This window comes from Battus philenor, unplaced genomic scaffold (assembly GCF_028537555.1).
Source record: "Battus philenor isolate CCGP_79_NKW_IND1 unplaced genomic scaffold, ilBatPhil1.0.hap1 SCAF_11, whole genome shotgun sequence".
Taxonomy (NCBI): domain Eukaryota; kingdom Metazoa; phylum Arthropoda; class Insecta; order Lepidoptera; family Papilionidae; genus Battus; species Battus philenor.
Window position 1 is genome coordinate 5,600,393 of NW_027181673.1, and position 22,518 is coordinate 5,622,910.

At 34.7% G+C, this 22,518-nt stretch overlaps 1 protein-coding gene across 11 annotated transcripts in view; it reads left to right on the forward strand.

The window, feature by feature from the left end:
• beta-Spec (spectrin beta chain) overlaps positions 1–22,518 on the forward strand; it is an 86,129-nt gene that overhangs the window by 33,029 nt on the left and 30,582 nt on the right. For 9 of the 11 annotated variants that reach the window (XM_068773420.1, XM_068773445.1, XM_068773436.1 and 6 more), the window contains exons 2-5: positions 14,435–14,609; positions 17,470–17,621; positions 20,945–21,118; positions 21,900–22,188. In XM_068773420.1, coding sequence (XP_068629521.1) covers positions 14,474–14,609; positions 17,470–17,621; positions 20,945–21,118; positions 21,900–22,188 — 751 coding nt within the window. In that variant the 5' untranslated portion in view covers positions 14,435–14,473. Of the gene's footprint in view, positions 1–12,889; positions 12,911–13,092; positions 13,176–14,434; positions 14,610–17,469; positions 17,622–20,944; positions 21,119–21,899; positions 22,189–22,518 lie in introns of those variants that run through there. The other 2 variants (XM_068773412.1, XM_068773402.1) reach the window with 2 other exon arrangements.

Below are 22,518 nucleotides of genomic sequence, written 5' to 3' on the forward strand. Positions count from 1 at the left end.
GTGAGCAGTGGCAATCTTGTAAAATTAATGCCCAAAGTGTGAATTATATAAGATTGCAACCTGGTAATCGCACCCGTGATCAACGATCATGTCTTAGTAACCTTTCACTTCTGCGAATTCAATACCGATGTACCTGCAAAAGCCATTCCTAGCGGCATTTACATCAATCGAAACAATGCAAGTGATACAGAATGAGTCGTTGGAAACTGACTTCATATTGAAAGAAAATGGTTTTCTTGAAGTCCTTAGGTATATCGCAGCTTACTGTTTTCAAACTACTACATTCGTTCTTGATTAGGAAAGATGTACACGTTATTTCCTCCGAGAAACAAGATGGAAGGACGCGCTCAAAGGATGTTGCTAGTTTCAATTACCGTGCATCGCAACATATATTTTAAATTGTATCTATTATCCTGAAAGCATTTTTGTTTATATCATTAAACTAAGCTGTTCTTATTCGTGCATTAGGTAATGACCTGATGACTGAGTGAGACAGGAAATAGTTTATAGGCGTCTAGCTCACGCATGTTGGCTCGGGCGCGGTTCTAAATTTGGGTTAATGGATTCGTCCGCGCACCGGCATGGGAAGTACCTGTTAGTTCGTCCGCTCCAATGTATCGACCATTGCACTAAAGCCTGCTCTTCGTCAATGTTACTTTAGTTTTTTTATAAGTGCGCATGTAGGTTTTAACTTACAAATATGTTGTGGAGTTTCTTCCTGCTTCTTGTTCACAACTATAATATCTTGCGAAGTAGAGTGGAGTCAAAAATCATATAGATTCAAAAAAATAATAAGTTGTCGATCAAAAAGAGTTCTGTTAAAAGTTCCTATGTTGAATAAATAATTTTATCTTTCACATATTTACGCCGCCTAACATGTTACATAGTTTATCTAGCTAAATCGTATATAAAACCTTTTTCCTTTAATTTTTCTTTTATATTTGAATATATTATTTCGACGTATTTGTGACTACGTTGTAACTTCTGCTTCTTCATTTTTCTTCTCAGTCTTCTATTCATTTCTGAAAGTTTTGACCATTTTAATACTTCTAGGTGAAATCTACGACAAGCTCTTTCCTTACTATCTTTTATTCAGATTTCCTTAGGGCAGTAGTAATATAAAGTCCAGTTATTTTTCTTTTGTTTATGATTCTTCTACTATTTATAAGAAAATTGGACCTATAAGCTAAGATCATTCCCTTTAATGCACATAGATCAGCTAAGAACGGATTTTAAGAAATTTTACTCCCAATGAGGGTTGGCAGGACGTTCAATCATATCAGGAACTTTTGGGGAACACACCCATTAATAAGGATAATTATAATAATAAGCTTATCAATATTGAATATTTTTTATTTAATTTTTATTATAATACAATAAAATAAATTTATTATTCTCATATTATTTCCGACTCCATCGTAACTTCTGCTAATTAATTATAAAGTGAGGTTGAACTTGTTGGATCAAGGATAAATACAAATGATTGTTAAAATTAACTCGATGATCGATAAACCGTACGCTGTTTATCGGATCATTCAAGCTCCGAGCGAGTTCAAAGAGCCTCTCGAGGATAGCACGTCAAACGGCGAGAGTGATTTCGTATCAGCGAAAACTTGAATAAGTCCGGCGTCCACTTTTGCTGAGTGAACGACGCTAAATATAGAGCCGCGGCCGTGATGTCAACACTAGTCGGAAGTTGAAAATCGTGCCGCTGTTCAGTTTATTCGATTTGTCGCTGGAACTGACTCTGTCGCAAGAGATAAGCTTAGAGTCGGTCAGAGATGTCATTTGGTCTTCTGCTCCAGTTAGTATTAACCACTAACTCTACGTAATTGACATTTCTCTGTTATTTGTCTGTCCGTCTATAATTAAGATTTGTCATGTATCCACGCCTCGATCAAAGGGTAAGGAAAAGGTAAATGTATTAATTAAAAAAAAACAAATACCTTCCAATAGTAAATATAAATGTATGTAAAATATTTTAGAGTGATCACTTTATGCAGGCATCTAGAAATATGTTGTAAAAGCTTTTTGCGGACAAATGAGCTAAACATTTACTCCTCCACCTCTAAAGTTTTAACACCTGTAACCAACCAATCACACTATATTTACTTTAATCGTGTTATAACTGGTCAATATGAACACGTTTTTATAATTAAACATGGTCTAATCGGTCAAGAGGCATAGCAAGTTGAGAGACAACAGTGAGTCACTTTGTTATTCACGCGAAAACATATAATACGTGCCGATTGTTAATTAGTTTATCTTCTTTAAAAAATTACGAAAATTTCGCTTTTTATATTAGTATTGATTACGTAAAAATTAAAATCAAAAGGTGTATGAAGTATAATTAATATATTTAAATTTATTTAAGTAAATGAGTAATGCATTGCAGTGTACATAGTTATTTATAATATTGATTCACTTCTCACGTCTGAGGCGTTCGTGAGAAAATAATTTGCGTTCATAATCATCGCGAGACGAATGCGCCCATGCGAGCAACCGTTGCTTGGCTTAACACGAGTCGTCTGTATATACGTGGAGAAGTATGTACGTTCTCACATGGGTAGGGCTGCGTGTACACCAGTATAGTTATTTGTTCAGATTCGAATTCAAAATATTTTCATTTAACTAAGCATTTACACGACCTTTTGAATTAATATTTTCTTTTACTACGGCGACCACGAACCTGTAGACGTGACGTGGGCCACAAGGTGGTCGGACGACAAAGTTATAATCGCGTGAAGTCGCTGGATCCGGGCAGCGCCTACGCTGATGATGTTCCTAATCAGTCTTCGTGGCGATTTCGTGCGTGCTTTGGGGGAGGTATATGCCTAGCAGTGGGCGGTCCATTGGCGAAAAAGAAGATGTAAGGTGCCATTTCAACTAAAAACTCTTGCTTGCTATGATTTATCTAGTAATATACTTTAAATGTGAATCTATTTTATATGTTATTAAAAAATGTTGTAAGCTATGCGTATTACAATGTGAGCCGATAGAAGTTTATTTATACTTGCTGCGTCAGGCATGCCTATGAATGAAACAATTTCGACCTTTCGTCTGGAAGCCGCTAGCGTTACAAATCGCAGACGTTGCGGATAAAAACGAGCAGCATCGGCTAGTTTTAGTCATTTATTTCCACGATAGTAGTAGTAAAACAAAGATAGGTAAGTAACCGAGGCCCGATTACAAAAACAAACAAAAGCTCGGTTAAAAATGCAGCCGCTACCGGCGCGCCGGCCGTACCGTACCGTGAATAACTACATCCGCACAACAGTTATTCGGTCACGCACCAAAATAGACTCTATCGCAAAGTGATAAGGCCACCCGAGACGCGGGGTGGCTGTGATTAAAATCGCATTGTTTCCCCCGTTCTGAATGAGGCCGCTACTATGCGCACGGTAATGAGTGCGAGTAGTTTTGAGTTATTTACGCGCCGTGCTGCGGTTGGTGCGACCATGTCGTGCGCTTTCTACGATCAACTGGGTCGACACCATTGTCATCCGTATTATGGCCTAAACTAAAAAAATGTGCTTAAAATCATATATAGGAATATAGACACTTTCGCGGCGCTAACGTCTCTCCACAAATAATGTTTTTTTTAATATTGTGTTCCAATTTGAGAGCTTCGGATGCTACGTCATAATAGACAGAGTTATTTTGTAGCGCTCTTTCAACCACACTTTTGTAAGCAATAAAAAGGGACAGATGATGGTAGTGGGCAATAATTGTTTAAAGGTGCATTTACACATGGCTGATTTTTAAAGGTGCGCACCAATTAAATTTTATTTTTATATTCAAAAATCGCTATTGCCTAATATTACTTTTTGTCCCGTAATAATAATTTTCCTGGGAAAATATCATTTATTCCCAGTAATAGGGTAACCTGCAAACGAAATTTGTTGTAGATTGACGTTGTCTCACCACTTTTCATTAATTGATCTCTGTACCGCCCTAATGGTTAATTCATAAAGAATGACTTAGGAATTAAGTTAGCCCTTATACTTTGTATAAGATGAGTACAAATACATAAATAAGTGAAGTTTCTTAACTTCTTAGTATTTCCGCCATAACTAATGCCTTCACGTTCTCTTAATAAGGCCCTTCGTAACCTAGGGCATTGTTTTCAAGTGAAAGTAGATAGCGAGTAACGGATTATTCGGGTGCGTGCACAAAATGGACTCGCCCGGGAGCCACGTTAGGCGCGTCCGTCCGCCGTCAGCCGGTAACGGTACACTTTGCATAACATGCACTTGTTTATATACAAATACGTATGTAACCGCTCTTAACGACCCCGCTCGTATGCGGGCTTATTAGCGGCCGTAATGAAATCGAGATGTGTTTTTTCTTTCTACCCATTAGAATTGCGTCTGTTATGATTTTGTGATGTTGTGACCGTTGTAACTATAGCAGGTACAATTTTATTTTAAATTAAAAATAAAATTATTCGAATTTATTTCAAAATATCCAGTTATGTGAAAGTATGGAGTGAGAAACTTTTACTTTAGTAAAAATTCTTAAACCATATAATATTAAACAGAAAAATTATGAAAATTGTGGATCTTTCTTTCACTGAACATTAGTAAGTTTTGCCGTAGCTAGTGCTGCAATATAAAATAGCGCCATCTATATTTGAACAACGCAGATATATAAAATACATTCAATAACCCTATGCCTAATTTAAAAAAAGAAAAAACAAAATAAATCTTAAAGATTTAGATTTAACAAGTGAACTGTTTAGAAGTTATTATATAATATTTCTTAAAAAAAAATCTAGTATATGTTCTTTCGATGAATACTGTATCAATTTAAACTAGATGGCGATAAAACGAGAGGATTACGACCCGGCGTTTGGTTTTTGTTTTAACTATTGTTTAAAGATATATGTTTACAATATTGTTAATATTTTGAATGTGTTTAAAAGTTTAATATTTGACGTCCCCAAAATAGGTCGTCTAGTGTTGGACATAGGCCTCTCCATAGATTTAGAATATACCGTTTGGAAGCTATGTGGCCTGCCCACTGCTATTTCAGTTTACTAATCCAATTACCAAACTAATGATGAGTACTATATTTATTTATTACTAACAATTCTTTAATGATCAGAGCAAGTTTTATTGTAAAAGTATTAGCTTACAATTAAAAAAAGGAGTCATGTGAAATTCGAATCAATGCTTGTTTGTGTTAAGAATTCGGTAAATAAAAGTTTCTTAGAGTTTTATAATTAACTTGGTCTTAGTGGACTTTTACGTCCTATCGATGGTAACCGCACTGGACTGGGGCACCGGATATCCTGGCACCAAACCGGCGCAACCGCCTTGCGTGTTGTGGCGTCGACTGGTATTGCGGGCGTCTCCCCTTATATAGATTGCGTGACGTTAACTCATTGGGCTTTAATGATAACCGTGAATATGAAAACTAATTTAATTTATTTTATTTGTGTTTATGTTATGTCGCATACATTACGGTGTTGATTTAGAAATGAAGACGTTTATACTTCAGAGCGATGACTTGCAATTCTAAACTAAGCTTGATATAAATTAATTCAGGATAAATTTTATCAATTAATCGTATGATTATACATAAAACTAACTTAGTATTTTTTATCGTTCCCCCTGTTTGTTTAAGGACGTTACAATTTCGGATAACAAGTTTTTCACATATATTTTTTGGCAGAATTTTTCTTTTTTATTTCTTCAGTCATGCTTTTTCTTTCTTTTATCCATCATAATTTTTTTTACTGCATAAACATTTTCACTAGTTAGTTTTATTTTTGTTAAAACTATAAAATGAAACTTTGTGTTTTTTTTACTAGAGAGAGAGAGAGAGAGAGAGTAGAAAATATAGTTAGTGTTGAATATCATGTCGTCTTATAGCTGAAATGATCATCATAACGACCACTGCTGGACAAAGGCCTGCCTCAGAAATTTTTATAAAAGGTCGGTTGAAAGCGGCCTTTAGGTAGATGTTCTCTGTGGTTAGCTATCTCTGGCCTCAGCTCAAAATGCTTTAAGTTCCAGCGACCATCTGCTCGACTTGCCAATGCATAATCTAGCGGATTATGTAGGTTAAAGGTTATTCATTTTTCTATGGATTTCCTCATTTTTGTTTCAATTTAGTGAAATCCGTAGCATGACCAGCAGTGTGCATGAAATGAGGCCCCGAATGAGAGAACGTAGCAAAGCAGTAAATCTTTATTGGCACACACAATATACTGCAAACAATTTCCTAAAAATGTCCATTAAAAGTTAATTAATCTTGTATTTCTATTTTTACAACTCTATGTTGTCTATGGATCAAAATGAATGGAAGTTTTAAGATATAATTAAAATTAAAACCGCTGTTTCGATAAACGTATTTAGTTTTTTGCAAAACCCGTTTGTACTTCTGTTACACGCGTCGGCATGAACAAAAAAATTTGTGACTTCGTCGGTTACCGCGTATTGTACCACAACATTAATTACTGAGTACTTGTACGTGACAATTTCATCGATTTTTTTATTACTAATTAAATTTAGTTATTCGATGAATTATATTATACTATGATAAGTCATAAAATGTTTTATATAAATTTTAGAAATTTCTAAATATTTATCATGTTAGGATATTCTTTTTTTTTGTGCTTTTGTCACATGTCGGCCCTAGTAAATACTACAAGATGTTAATTCATATGATCTTACGAAACAAGGAAACATTTTCCTCGAACATTTTTTTAATTTACTGTACCGTTTCGTTTTAATTTTTCAAAGCAATTTTAGATAATTAGTGTGGAGAGTTGGTTTTATGAACGTCCTACTTATGTTACTGGTTCTTGTTTACAGTGTGTATGTGTGTGGTTCTCGGACATGGTGGTTTAGAGTAGCCCATGGAATCGACGACGCCATGTCTGGCCGGCACGGGTCATTAACCCCGTAGCCTGCTCACTCGATACGCCTGCTTTTATTCTTTGGTTCGCGCTGCCAATCACTTTGATGCCGTATTTTATATCAGAGAGTTTTTTTTACCCAAAGAGGTGTTTTAGGATGAGAAACCTCGTAAAATTGGTTGCCTCTTTGTTATTTTTTCATTCTATTATCTAGCTTCTTTTATTTGCTAAATTTAATCGTTTCATGGGAATATCCAAGCTCGTAGACATTTGAACAAATTTATTAAATTTTAAAATTCCAAAAAATAGTGCGGCAAGTAAGGATATCATTGCATCACAGCCTAACATTGTATTTAGCCAATATTTTTACCTTTTTTGTCATTATTCATCGATAAGGCACATAAGAAACTTAATACCTCTTTATTCTTTGGTCATTGTTGAAGGAGCAAATCCAAATATTTTATTTAAAAAAATTTTTAATGTAAAATCACCCGCACCATCATGAGACGTTTTAAATTTTCTAAGATTACGCGTAAAATGTTTAACTTTTCGAAATCATCTCCAGTTGCAAGTTTGCGCAAGCGAAAAAGGCTTCGTGTCCATATAACATAAAGAGAAAATACACGTTAAAAGAATGGATTAAGCCTTTCATTAAAAATACCCATAAATATTTTGTTTCTAAGGGAAATATAATAAAAATCTGGTCACCCAAAGAGATACGATAGCAGATTGTATTATGTAACTTGTTATAAAATATTATCTTGTGTAGTAATTTGTATGTAGCAGCGATGGCATTATCATGAAGAAATGTTTTTTTTAGTTATTGTAATATAGATATCTGAAAATTATTACATAAGGTAATGTTTAATATGATATGTATGTTTTATTAGTATTTCAACTAAATTTATGATTTTTAAATTGAATTTTAAAACAAAATCTATATCGAATTTGTGTAACGTTTACGTATATAACGTGTATAAATTATTATATATCAAACTACATGAAAAAAAAATGCTATTGTCAATGCCAATGAGCCGATTTGTGTGAACTAAAACGGTTTCAATGGAAATATAATCACATTATTATTAGTCTCGCAGTGTTCGAACTAGAAAACTTATCTTAGTAAGAAATCTTTGTTTATTTTGTAATTGTTTGTTATTTAAACAATGAAAAGAGTAATAAAATAGTTTTTTACTCGTCTGCGAGAAGCTGATAAAAATCTGTCGGGGCAAATAGTATGTAAATAAATTAACTCGATGATTATTATGAATAATTTACTTGGCAGTACAAAATAGCTTTAATAATATGGATAAAAGGAAGATGTTAGAAATTCGAAAATATTATAATTGCGTCAGTCTGCGCTACTCACATGCGCGTTAATTGATGTGATTAAACATATTTTACCAAGCAATGGTATTTCTGTCCCGGATTTGAGTCACGCCGATTTCACACACGATAACTGTCCATTGTTATTAATCGTTGTTTCTTGTGTGGCTAAAATTATTAATCCGTGCGAATCTATTGTTTAAGTTTTAAAGAAAACTCAGTCCTTTTGCACACTCGTAATCATGTTATTTATTTTAACATTTTACAGTTGTTTTAAAATAGGTACTGGTATATGATCCTATGATAGTTATTGTTTTATTAGTAAGACGTCCACTACTGTACGTAAACCTTCCTCACATATTTCCTCTCATTAGGTTAGAAGCTGTCTACGATATAAACGCATAGAATAGTTCCAACTCTCTCGTGGTTACCGTAAGAGTCGGCTAAGGGGAAAATATTCAAGTATTTAATGGAATCAGGCGTTACCTTGCGGAAGTCCATCCTAAGTAAGAAAAGGACCAATATTTAGCAGCAATATTCCGCACATGCAGTACACAGTAGTTGCACGACTACCACTGTGTAAAGTGGCTAAATATTGGTCCTTTTCTTACTTAAAATATTCAAGGACGATGGGTTGCAATGTCTCCCGAACTTTTTTTAAATAAAAAAGGCACACGTGGTGTGCGAAACGTAGCGAGAATCGGGCATATTCATAGTACCTATCACTTTTAATATTAAATTTTAATAAACTTCCAGTAGTAGAGAGTTCGAGGCTTTTAAAAATGTTACTTAATTACATTGTGCGCACTTTATTTGATAGTTAAAATTTAAAGCACGTCAAAGTGCAGTGCCACGCGGCGTGGTACGGTGCGCTTGACCGTTTTACCGAATAGTTTTGCAATCTGAAATGTCATGTGTAATGAAATTACACCTAAAAATTATACTTTAATGTACCAAAATTTCAAATTTCGTAGATTTACCGGATAAATCACCGGCGACCTCGCACTGTGCCAATAGTCCGTCGTTGTCGCATTGTTATGAGAATGTATTCTCCCGTCACTCGACTTTCAGTTCTTTATAACCAGTCTCGTCAGTGTCTATGAAAATAAATAGTTCAGTCATTTACTCTGATCCGTTATCCTTACTCAAACATTGTTCTTAAAAATATTAATGATACCATTCTGATAATAAGAAGTGAATAATGATTATTTTCTTATTTAGTTATCATTATTAATATTATTATTTCATTTTCAATTGATTATATATCATTTAAGTATGAAGTTACTTTAAACTTGGTTCATGTATTTGCTTGTATAAGTAATATTAGGTTTATTTAATTATATATTGCTATTGGTTATTTGTAAATACAAATCGTTTAAGCTAACTTGAACTTTATTCAAGAAGTGTCTGAAAATCTTCGATCTTATGTAGTTTCTACATAATCTAATGTTATGGTACCGTTTATTTTAGTTTCGACCCACAAATTCAAATGTTTCTGCAACTGTCAGTTTACCCATATATAACAGTTTACTATTAAATCCATTTGGTGAAATAACGTATTTACGTATTATTTATTATATATTTTAGTATTCGATTTTATGATTTAATAGTTTTATCTATTATCGAAAATAAATATATGCTGGACTTTAGGTTTTGTTTTCGGAATAATACCATATATATATATATATATATAGAAATGTGTAGTAGATACTACATGATTTATTGGTAAGTTGCGTGACATTTAAAATTTAAAAATAATATCGTGTAACGTACCTTTCGTTATTGGGGCCTCTCGTTAAAGCACTGCCAAGTTTGGGCATGGATATTACATTTCGGGTATTAAAGTTTTTATATATAAAACCAGTTGAAACGACGTGTTTTCGTGTATCAAAATTTTAAGACAAAATTGTAGAAATAGAAATGACAATTTTGGCTTCGCGTTTGAGGACATTTGGCTATTTCTAGGTATTGAATCTAAAGGGCTTAATCTAGTGTGTCAAATGAATATTGCCCGTAGCGCACCTACGTGGCGGGCGTTGCTAGACTTGATAACGTATTTAGGTCGCGGCAGTACGCATGCGCCGCGACTTGTTACGCTACCTAGCTATCGACCGCTGCATTGATTTATTGATTGGAACTAACACCAATAACTTAACAAAACATACTTATTTTTGCTTTTTTCTGTAACAATAATACTTGTAAGCTTCGTTGAGATCATATCATAACGTCGCTGTTAAAACTTCATTTATTTATTTACCGTAGTACAAAACTAAGTGACCTTAACCGACATCGCCTATTGAATTAGTAAGTTTTAAGTAGTAGTGGGTAGAACAGATGACCACTGAGGTGTTAAGGTTCTGAACTGGCTGACTACAGACCGTCCGTGTAAGACCGCAATGTGGGCAGACCATCTTGTTAAAAATCGAGGCGCTGGATGCAGTTCGCTAGGAAGCGATTATAGATTTCCAATAAGGCCAGTGGGAACCGGTCTTATTGGAAATCTATGGACTAGGCTACATTCAGCAAATGACGTGCGACGGCTGAAATAAAGAAAATGATATGTAAATAAAGTAAGATAAAAATTTAAGTAAATAAGTGTCTGTCTTGCAAAAAAGTAATAATCTGTAACAAGAAACCGATCTAAATGTGATTTGGTTGTCTTTGGCCCCCAAATTTACATCGGAAGTCTGACAACCGAGGTTCTTTCTTACAGTCACATCATGGAGCGCAAAGAAACCTCATAGCAACTCGGTAAAGTGAAGCCGAGTTGTTCCTAAGTGATACAAAGGTTTCGGTAGCACAATAGTTAATCCGACACAATACTCAAAATTTCGCAAAGTATAATAAATGTACAGTACAATACTATTTGTACTCGATGTAATATAGAAAAGTGAAGTGCAAATTTATTAAAATATTAGAATTTGTAGCTTCATCTTAATTTAAATTCAAACATTGCTATGTGTTACAGTTTATGTTGTCTTATTTATATTCATTGTTAGGTCGAGCGACCTTCTCGCACAATAAGCGTCTTGGGCAAGGTCTCCTTGTTGCCGGTCGGTGACATTAAACCGCGACACCATTTATCTATGGCGTATTTTTACTTTGAATACAATCAGATGATTTATTTTTCTATGGGTTAAAGTAATTTCACAGCTTTCGTATTCCAAATAAATTAAATGAGATTTAACAGTGCCTGTTCTTGTATTAATGATGCCCTCTAGTCATCGGTTCCTAACATGAGAGCGTACTGTCCGCAAGTGAGGGCTGAAATTTTTCACGAGGGTGGTGGGTCAAAATGCATATGTAGGACGTTAAATAATACCTCTATTTTCACTTAGCCGTCTCAAATTTTATGTTTTAATGTGTATAAGCTATAAGCTGTATAAAGTAATATATAATAATTATCCAATTTCTGCCATGAGAAACACGAGTATGTAGAAGGATTATAAAGATGGGATTAGTAACAGATAATATACAAAAATTGTTTCTTTTTTTTAAATAATAAAGCGGTTGTCCATAATAGGTTGAATAAATGAGCCGAGCGAATACTCCTTTTAATTTTGACTTTTTTATGCATAACCGACTTCGAATTTGTTTATTTTAAGTATGGAATTTTATACTTGTTACGACATGTCAACCCCATTGTGATCATCATAAATGTTCACCATTAACCCATAAGCCTATAACACGCCTATACCTATACCACGAGTCTGACTTGGGGTGAAAAGTTTGTGCCATAAACGAAAGCCAAGAGTCTGGTTCGTGGTTATAGGCTGCAGGTTTAATTAACTAAGTATTCATTTATAAATTGCTGTTAATTAATTATCTGCTTTTTAAAATATATATAATATTTATAAATATGGTTTGTAAAATACACATTTTGAGCCAGTTCAGGAACACAGTTGAACGGTTTTTTGTTAACTATGGTTCTTGAAATTGGCAAAAATCGCGTAAAAAAAGGCTAAATTAAAAATATCTTAATTAAAGAGTAGAATTAGAAACTATGCAGAAAGAAAACGAATATTAAATGTACTGTTTTATATATTGTATGATGAATTTGGAATATTCACCGTGACTCACAATGCGGTAGCTAGCGTGCGCTGCATTACAATTAGCGCCTGCTGTAATGGTATGTTTCGCACGAAGCGGTGCTAATACGCATAAGGACTATCTATGAGCTGTTAGCAGGGCTCTGTCACAATTACTGCGTGCGGTGTAATTGATTTCACCGTCTCTCGGAATTCGCGGCACAAACCTTCCTGCAAATAATTAGCGAACAAAAGTGCAAGTAAGACGTGGGACATCTCATAACAAACTTTTACTCTTATCACCATATCAATATATATAGAAAAATAAAGTAACATACTTCAGAGTGATCACTTATACAGGTTGATTGGAAATAGATGTAAAATCTTTTACATATACAACCAATCATTCTTTGTACTAAGATTAATTTAAACCGTGTGACTTACTCTAACATCTCCACATTTAAAACCAAAATTCTTTAAGTTTGAACAATAATATGTGTTAATCCGTGAGGACATAAAATATACAAGGAATAATTTACTTTCAATAGATACGACAAGTATATTAGCTCCATTAATGATAACAGTAAGAAAGATAAAGTTGTCGAGACACCTCCTTATGGCTGCGATTTGTCAGTTGTGTCTTTGTAGTGTTTGCGTGTGCGTTAATGTTTCCTGGAGTTTAAAAAAAAAGGTAATCAGTTGCCTAATATTACGAACATGTTATTACTGTTAATATTTTGTAAGAGCAAAGAAATGGTTACAGGTAACAGTGATATTTAACATAAAAATATATCTAATCTTATCGTGGATGACGTCACGCCAAATAACGAAAGAATGTAGACACAAAGTGCATGAACGTTTTGGTGTGCGGTGAGGTCTGTACAGCGTTGTAAGCTGCCCGTTCGTGTAATATTATTAAACGGCTAAATTGTTTATTCAGCGCGGCGGGCTTCAAGGTAAATGAGTTATTTTGGGTCAATATTCCATATTCATGTAGCGACGCGTGGGGCAACTTGACCAATGCACATTTGTTAAATATATGTAATTTATTCTTACGTGCACCATACATACTAGCTTTTGTGGGTGTAATCTAATAAAATCCATTAATCGTCATTTTTAACCACAAAAAGTACTAAATTTTATACAAATCAGAGTTCAAATTTACAAACCTAACTTTTATAATGAACGCTCTCTCGACCTCTCTTGTTGGACGATTTGGTGAAATAAAAATTCTTAGCTGACCTTTTTTAACGAAAGTAATAATCTTACCAAATAAGTCTCCAAACCATATGGTTCCATAAACAGCGTGACGAGACAGTACATAAACGCAACTCCGTTTTATATAGATATACATATATTATGTGGATTACTAGTTTATCATAAAATTGCGTTAAAAGATAATTTTGCAAGAATATTACTTCATTACATTCATAAGAAATATTTCCAGTACCATATTCAAAATCTATTTTAGTCGTTGTTAAAGTTATGTTACGTTGGAATTGATATAAAAAAATGGTTACTCAAGAGGTAACAGTCTAATCTAGATTAAGTTTACGTCATTTCTAGATTTAATTTCATTCATATAATTCATAACTAGGCAGAGTTCACGAAATCGAGTCAATTATTTTCACTTAGCATTTATATCAATTATGTATTTGGTCCACAACTTTTAATACATATCAGTCTTTCTAAATCGACCATATTACTTTAAAAAAGTATTGCGTAATTCTTAAAAGTAACTACATGCATATCAAGATTGCTATAGCGAGAGTGTAATTACTTTACTTTTGTGATTTACAAATTTAGATACTTCAAACGATCGTAAACGTTTATCATCGTACATAAACAGTGTGTGTTTTAGGTGACCTTATAGTGAGGTACCTTATTTATCTGCAAAAAGTTTTAAAGCTTATACACCTATCTCCAACCTGTAAAAAATGGTTCCTACTATAAAAAACTATAGCCAATAACTTCTGGCAGTCGACAAATGCTGCACAGTCGAAAATTAACAATAGTTAATTTTAAAAGATAATTCCAATTTTGAAAATGTTTATTGTAACTGTATTATTATTTCTGAAATCATTTATTTTTTGACGTGTGTAATAAACGTTAGATGAAAACAAACATTTACCCTTTTAAAGCGTTTTTTCCTATAATCTTAAGTGAAAAAGGAAATACATGAAACTGTTTATCTAATGTTAAACTTTGTCCGCAGAGCGTTGAGCGTGGCTCGGTGAGGTGGCAATAGGTCGCGATGACGACCGACATCTCGGTGTCCCGCTGGGACCCGTCCATCGGGCACGGCCAGGAGATCATCGACGAGTTCGAGTACGACGGCGGAAACTCCTCATCGAGGCTATACGAGCGATCGCGCATTAAGGCGCTCGCAGGTAATTACTACTTATAGCTCCTACTTTATGAGCTCCCATAATATACGACTCTCTTACTTCTTGGTTGTATGCCATTTGCAGAGCAGCGTCGTCATCCTAGGTACAATCTCCCGCCATCTTCGCACTTTTTATGTTTAGATTCTGGGGCGATTCTGTGAAGGCTCTTACTTGATCCGTCCATCGCAAATTTAGTCGACATCTAGAGATCCCTTGGCCATGATTATGCTAGCTTATATCTAAACGTAATTTTAGTAGTTGAAAGTCGCTCGCGAACTTTGAGAGAAACCTATGCCTTACAGTGTGTGCCTATCGGTTGAAAAGAACAAAAATATACCTAAATGAATAAAACAGAAAAACGTCATTTAAAATTTAAACTTGGATTTATAATTACGAAACAAGACACAAAAGTAAAATCAACAAAAGACCAGATTTTAAACATTCGTTAAAATTATGTTAAAGGCAGAAAAAAGTAAATAATTTGCGAAAAGTGTTTAAGCATCCTTGAAAGCTTTTTCAGAATGTGGAACTCAGATATTTCTGTATTAAATTGATCGTAAAAGTTACACATTTTGGGTATCGGAGGTTGGTTTTATGCCGGAAGATATTTTAAAACTTAAGATATTTAACATTCTACCCTCATCTTTCATTTGTCCGAATGCAGACCACGTCAAGCCAAATGCATATTTTTTTGTAAATTACTCTTTGGGTATTTGGTTTGAGGTTCAGCATTCGTTAAACTAAACAAAAATCTCTTTACAGCGTCATTTTTCTTTCGCTTAATGTCAAATAATTTTGAACGATGCCTTTAATCACATCGTATTTGTCAAAATAGTATCTGCAATGTGTACCTCTCGGAGATTTCTATACTTTAGCTCCTGTGGTTAACTTACTCAATTTTTTCTTTAAAATAGTATCTATGGCTTTTAAAGCATCATAAGAAAACTATCATCGTAAGATCATTTTTTGATGACATTAATAAAATTTAACTCAAAAGACTCATTTAAAAACGAATTTTGTTGAATAGAAAAGTTAACTTACCATAGAATTGAAGCATTTTGAAGCACTATGAAGCACTTTTTTAGTGTATGAAAACAATACTAACCAATACTCGTTCGCAGAGCAGACAGAGCGCGTTGTTTTGGCACTTTTCAAACGTATAACTTTTTTCGGTGTAATCGACCGTGAACCTACGGCCAAGTGCCGCGATTAGATCCGACTGAACCAGAGAAATACAGTTCTTCCATTACAAATGAAAAGATCTTTTCAGCGGACCTCAACTTTGCACGAAAAAGGTTTATTATTATATAATTAATAATTTTTATATCTTAAAATCACCTTAGAAAATATACATTGAAATAAATTAATAAATAGTCAGTATTTAATAGACAATTACTGTCTGCTATTAATTTACATAACACTACTCCATTATGACCAGCCCGCTATTATATTTCACTAACTAATGTGTTATAAATAATAATACATATGAATAAGTATTCTATTACGGCCGAACTTATCTATATTTGCGGGTATAGTTTCCGTTTTCCCATCAAATGCAGCGATTCCAAACAATTTATTTTATTACACTGGTCGCAGTTGTGCTCGTTTATCTATTTATCGGGCGAACATTTTTTATCTGTTCACTACTTATCAGATAGTGTGTGTGCTCTCCTGTGCGTTTGACGCCTAAAACATCTCCGACATGTTCGTGAACAATTTTGACATATATTTTGACGTTTTTCTGACTTATATATTTCATTTTACAATTATATTATTAATTAGTGTTAATTTCCCAATAGGATTACGATCCAATCGAACCGGTCCTAAAGTTGTTGACATCTGGAGCGTACGTATCGAATATCCTTGTTCAGCGGGCAGTTGAATTTAGTCGCTCTAATTCTTCCCGTTCTTTCGCCTCATAGCCGAGCGTCAGTCTCTCAGTGCTGGTGATATGACATCGACGGAGTGTTACGACCTTATAAAAAGGGGTGTCGATATTGAAGTGCCGGGCCTAGAAGTCTACTATGATAAAGTGGTGTCGGAGTTGAGAGGTTTGTGCATCTGCCCTACTAGTTCGCAGTGTTTGTGCGACGTTCTAATTTGTCTAACGGTGTGTTATTGTGTCAGGGGTTAATAGTTTTCCTTGTCTGCTTCAATGGAATTATGTAGGCAAAATTTGTAAGTGACAAAGTTGATTACAATGGATTGCCTAAAAATTACGTGTGCATTTTTATATTAGAGCTTACAAGTGAAGGGCCCACAGCAATAGTGTTTCCTAGAGTTCTGCATAGCCCCGCGCTTTCCGCATGGACGCGTTCAGGAATTCGATATGTATCTTGTATTACCTGTATCGCCTTTCGAACCCAATACCCGGTGTGTGCTGGTCGGAGTCGCGACGATGAAGCGGACGAGGCCGGACGGAGAGGAACCTGCGAGACTGTGGCCGAAACCGCCGATTTGGTCGCCGATGCGAGGGCGGCCCCACTGGCGGTTATTGTGTTATCATTCCCTTCTTTCTTTACACTTTCGGGGCTACATTGATTTACGAAACGTTATCTTGTCTATTTTATTGCATTAATCATATATTGTTATTTACTGTTTTTGACAGAATTTTATCGTTTAAAATTTATCATGATAAATTACTATAGGTACATCCATCTTAACACAATCCAAAAAAAATGAATCCATTGAATTAAGCTTTGTTTTATTTTTATATAAAATACATAGGTGGGAATATGATGGAAGCTAGTAATGGACATTAAAGTAACTTCACATTAACCGGATTGTACGTCTTCTGCCCATGTACTAAGAATGTCACAAGTGCTTTGTACAACAAAATTAATTTTTCCTATTTCCTTGACAGACGAACGAGAGAACGTACAAAAGAAGACCTTCCAGAAATGGGTGAACTCGCATTTGGTGCGAGTGGGATGCCGCATCGGCGATCTGTACGTCGACATGCGAGACGGAAAGATGCTTATCCGACTGCTAGAGGTCCTCTCCGGAGAAAGATTGGTGAGTATTTTTATTTATTTATTTCAATTAAGCACACCAAAAAACATACGGTTTATGAAAGCCTTTTTACCCACTCTATTGGGGGCACGATAATTCACGAATGTTATATGTCCTTTGAACCTCTCTCCACGTCTTGTCATTACGCTTTGAAATAATCAAAGTAAAAATTATTTTTATTGTTCCGTTACCTCATTGCTAAAGTTCGAAATCAAATGGGCGTTCAATTTGAGTTTAAGTATTATATTTGAGTTTTAGTAATTTATAAAAACATACAGTAACGGCCGTAATTGTCAGTAATACGGAGAGTTCTCGCGTCATTATTATCATTTCAACCATTAGACGTCTATTGATTGACAAAGAACTCCTCAGAGATTTTTAATATGATCGGTTTAAAATGGCCTGCGTCCAACCTTGTGGACAAACATCCCAACGCTTCGCTTGCAGGTCTATGGTTTGTATTCCAGAACCTTAAGGCTCCAGCGGGCACTTCAACTTGCTAATCCGCAAGTTCTTACGCTACAAGCACACATCACTGTAAACGTTACTTTCTAATTAGGAACGATACAATTGTATGCGCGAGTAACCGACGGACAATTATTCACTGCATAATTAAAGCGAACAACTATAATGCTAAAGCGGCGGTAATTAGGATTTTGTATTCATAATCTATAACGAAGTAGTGTCACTTTATGTAGGGCGTAATAAATCATCGAGGAAAGTTTTTTATAAAACTCTGAATAGAAAATTAATGTTTATTTAAAAAAGTTTAACCTTTTAAATTTTAACAATTCATATACTGTTTACGTAAGTAATCGTGAGAAAGCGCGGAGGCATTAAAACCGAAACTGCATTGTTCCAAAAAAGGAACAGACCACATCTTTGTTCTCAAGTTCAAGTTTCCATAAACGAGTCTTAAAAGATGTGTAGAAACCTTAACCGCCCGCTTCAATCGGTTTTCTTAACGTCTCGTAACATTACTCAAAGGGGTAGATATATTATAGCTCATTTGCTCTTAATTAATGCATGATACACAAAATCAAAAATCAACGGTCTCAGAAATAATAAATAACGTAATAATAATTAAGTAAGAAAAAGCGCTATCAAATTTCACATTATTGCATAATAAAATAATTTATTGTTTATATTTCTGCAGACTATGTACTGCTAGAAAATTGAGGCCCGACGCATTCGAAAAGAATAAAAATAAATTAATGTAACATATTCCAGAATAATCAAATACAGATTGATTGGAAATAGGTGTTAAAGCCTAAAAGCTATTTGACACAACAAAGGCTAACAAACTTGCTATTCATTCATTCCATTAAAACTTTAACACATAACTAATCATCCTTTATGAAGAATGTCAGTTGTTTTGGTCTCTTTCTCCTTTTTATTATGAAAATTATGAAATCTAGTTCGAAATTAGTATTACTCTTCGTATAAGATAACACGTTAAATTTAATACTTACATAAAATTTGACCTCAAAATCCCAGTGCCGTATTGGGATCAAACCTGTAATTCGGCGCGCCTATTGACGTACAATGTATACTATTACACGATCTATCTTAAGTTTCAAAAACGCGTAGGTAAGGGCTAGACGGGATAGTTGTTTATTATGAACTAATTGAATTACGGTCTAATAAACGAACATTTAATTAATTAAATTTTTGGCTTTGATTAGTAAAAGATTTTTTAATAGACTACTTCCGTGTTAAAAATTTTCAATAATATTATTTTATTTATAATTCCATGATATACCAACACATAGATTATAACATTCGAATATAATGTATGAATTAGATACATAACACTATAACTGATATATGTACTACTCAAAGGTATATCCAAATTATTTACAACAGGAAACATAAATAAAATGTATAAACATGTTAATTCGAAAGTAGATGACGAGTTAAAAGCCCGTTAAGAAAAGCTATTTTTGTTTCATAAATATAAGTAAAAAAATACACTAAGAACGATGTTATTACTATTTTTAAAATTATATCATGCATTTGGTTTTACACTGCTATTCTAATTCATGTTAAACGGACACATGGCCTTCGATGGCCTATTCCACTTCTCACGATATCCATGTCATATTTGTACTAAAACACTGACGCAGGCAAATTATTTCACGCTTTTATTGAATGCAATAAAAACGATGAAGCGAAACGCTTCGTTCGTATGCACGAGAAATTCAATCCTTTCTCGTAAAACAAGGACTACTGTACGAGATAGTATAACTGTTGTGTACAATCTACAAAATTAAATCTAAATAACCGTGAATCTGGTTGGAACATTACGTCTATGTTATAATGGCTATGACTAACTGTGTTGATACCGACTAAACCTAAAGTCATGTCCCGATGGACATAAATCGTTACTGCCGAGCCCAAAGCCCGTAAAGGATTAGTAGCCACCGCTCAGATTTAACAGCAGCCACACAGTTACATATGTTTTATATTAAAGAAGCTTCCCGGAACCTGAAGTTTCCTAAATTGCTTTCTCATTTTACAAGAACTCTTCGCTCTTTCGCAGCTACGTCTTAGTTAGTCTCTGTATTTGCCAAAATTCGGTAAATGTATTTTATATGTCTATAACAACGAAAGAGGATCTCCGATTCACGTTAAATGCTTCTTGTGCGTTTTGGGTAAAATTAGAATTTCACAATATAACCTTTAATCAAAAACCAATAATAATATGAATTCCAATTATTTAAGATTTTCCGTAAAGACAGGCTCACTATATAGATCGCTTTGAGCACTTGTCAAGTAAATATTGACCAGTGTGCTGTCGTCGTCACATCTATAATTAGATAGGAGGTTAGGTTAGGACGATAAAAGAACACATAGTCTTTTCTTTGCAACACTGTATGTTACAAATATAAAAGCATAAGTTTGTTAAAGGAACACCCTGTTTAGCTAAGATCATGTCCGAAAGAATAATTCTCTTATTCAAAACCGTGCACTCTCGTCAGAGTGGTCGTGGCCATGCCCCGGTCAGCTCTGGTGCCCCCGCTTTTCTCGCTTTGCGTCGCCATGTTTGACTGAGTGAGAGCATTCATTTACTGAGTTTTAGTGACCACGAGATCCTTTGTCTTCCATTTTACCTTGCTCCATCAAACATTTTAGTTGTTCATTCAGTCCCCATTACGGCTTTTAAACTTTAAACTAGGACCTAGATTAGTATTTGCACAATCGACGATAATCTCTCAATTATGTTCTTTGATCTGAACAATAATTATGAATTACCAAATAATGCACTTTGTTTAGAAGCATAAAATGTGTGAAATAGGATGTTTACATTGAAATGATTATTGCAGCCACGCCCGACTAAAGGCAAAATGCGTATCCACTGCTTGGAGAACGTGGACAAAGCGCTGCAGTTCCTTCGCGAGCAGCGCGTTCACCTGGAGAACATGGGCTCACATGACATCGTCGACGGCAACCCGCGCCTCAGCCTTGGTCTCATCTGGACCATCATTCTGCGCTTCCAGGTATGATTATTTGGAGATTGTGAATAAATATATAATTAAGATTAAAATAATTATCATTATTGATTGTGGATAGTGTTATGAACGCGTCATTGGAGTTCCTAATTCTTGAAAATTTCTTCTCCAATTTGATCGGATTATTATTCTTATTCAATATCTGCTTAATTTCACGGGACTTATCAAACATTCGGCGATTGCTTTGAGAGAATAATTCTTTTTCTTTTTAATTCTAAAAATTATCCACGTATAATTTTGTGATACATATATACTTTTCCACAGTGAGTGAATTCGATTGACGATCCAAAGGCTGATTTAGATGTAATCAACAAATGATGAATGAAAAATGTATATTAGCGCTTTCATCATCATGATTTTAGATATAAGATTGCTACCTGCATTGCTACCTGTACCATATATTACTCAACACCGGTTTACATCTTTTTAAACCGGTGTCCTGTAGTATATAGTATGAGTATATGTGGATTTATAACATGAAAGCGGTCTGCATCCAGTGTGTTTTGATGACCTTAATAAAGTCTTCTGTCCACTTTGTGGGTGGACGCCCAACGCTACGCTTGTCGAGGCCATGGTCTACACTCCAGAGCTCTTAAGGCCTTAGCGGCCATCTCTTGAGTACGCTATGGCCCGCCAGTGGACACATTATTATTAGAGCTTTTTGATTATGTTATTACTTTAATTACTTTCTTTCTTGTATTTCGGTTTTCCGTTTATTAATTAAAGCTATTTTTATATTATTAATAAAGTTTTTTATTCAACGGTTTAGATCCAAGACATTACTATAGAAGAGACTGACAACAAAGAAACGAAATCGGCGAAGGATGCCCTCCTGCTGTGGTGTCAGATGAAGACAGCCGGTTACAACAACGTTAACGTTCGCAACTTTACAACGTCGTGGCGCGATGGGCTTGCGTTCAACGCCATTATACACAAGCACCGGCCGGACCTCGTGCAGTTTGAGAAGCTGCACCGAGCCAACCCCATACACAACCTTAACAACGCATTCAACGTCGCCGAGGAAAAGCTCGGACTTACTAAGCTCTTAGACGCTGAAGGTGAGAAAACGTAACTATTTACTGTACTAATAATTTATACCACTCCACTACATTGCATAGGCTTTCCCAAAGATCGTCACAAAGACCGGTCGTCTTGTGTTACCCGCATCCAGCTACTTCCTACGACCTTGACTATGTAGCCGGTCTACCTAATGGCTCCCACTACACATTCACATTTTAGAAGCCTCAATACTACGCAAGATGTATACGAAATTATTTCTTTGCAGTTTTCGTGTAATTAATAACAATATTTAAAACTAGTCACGTGACGGTAATTATTACATCAACTTGATCTAATATTGTTTGGTAGGGTTTTGTATACATTTAGTA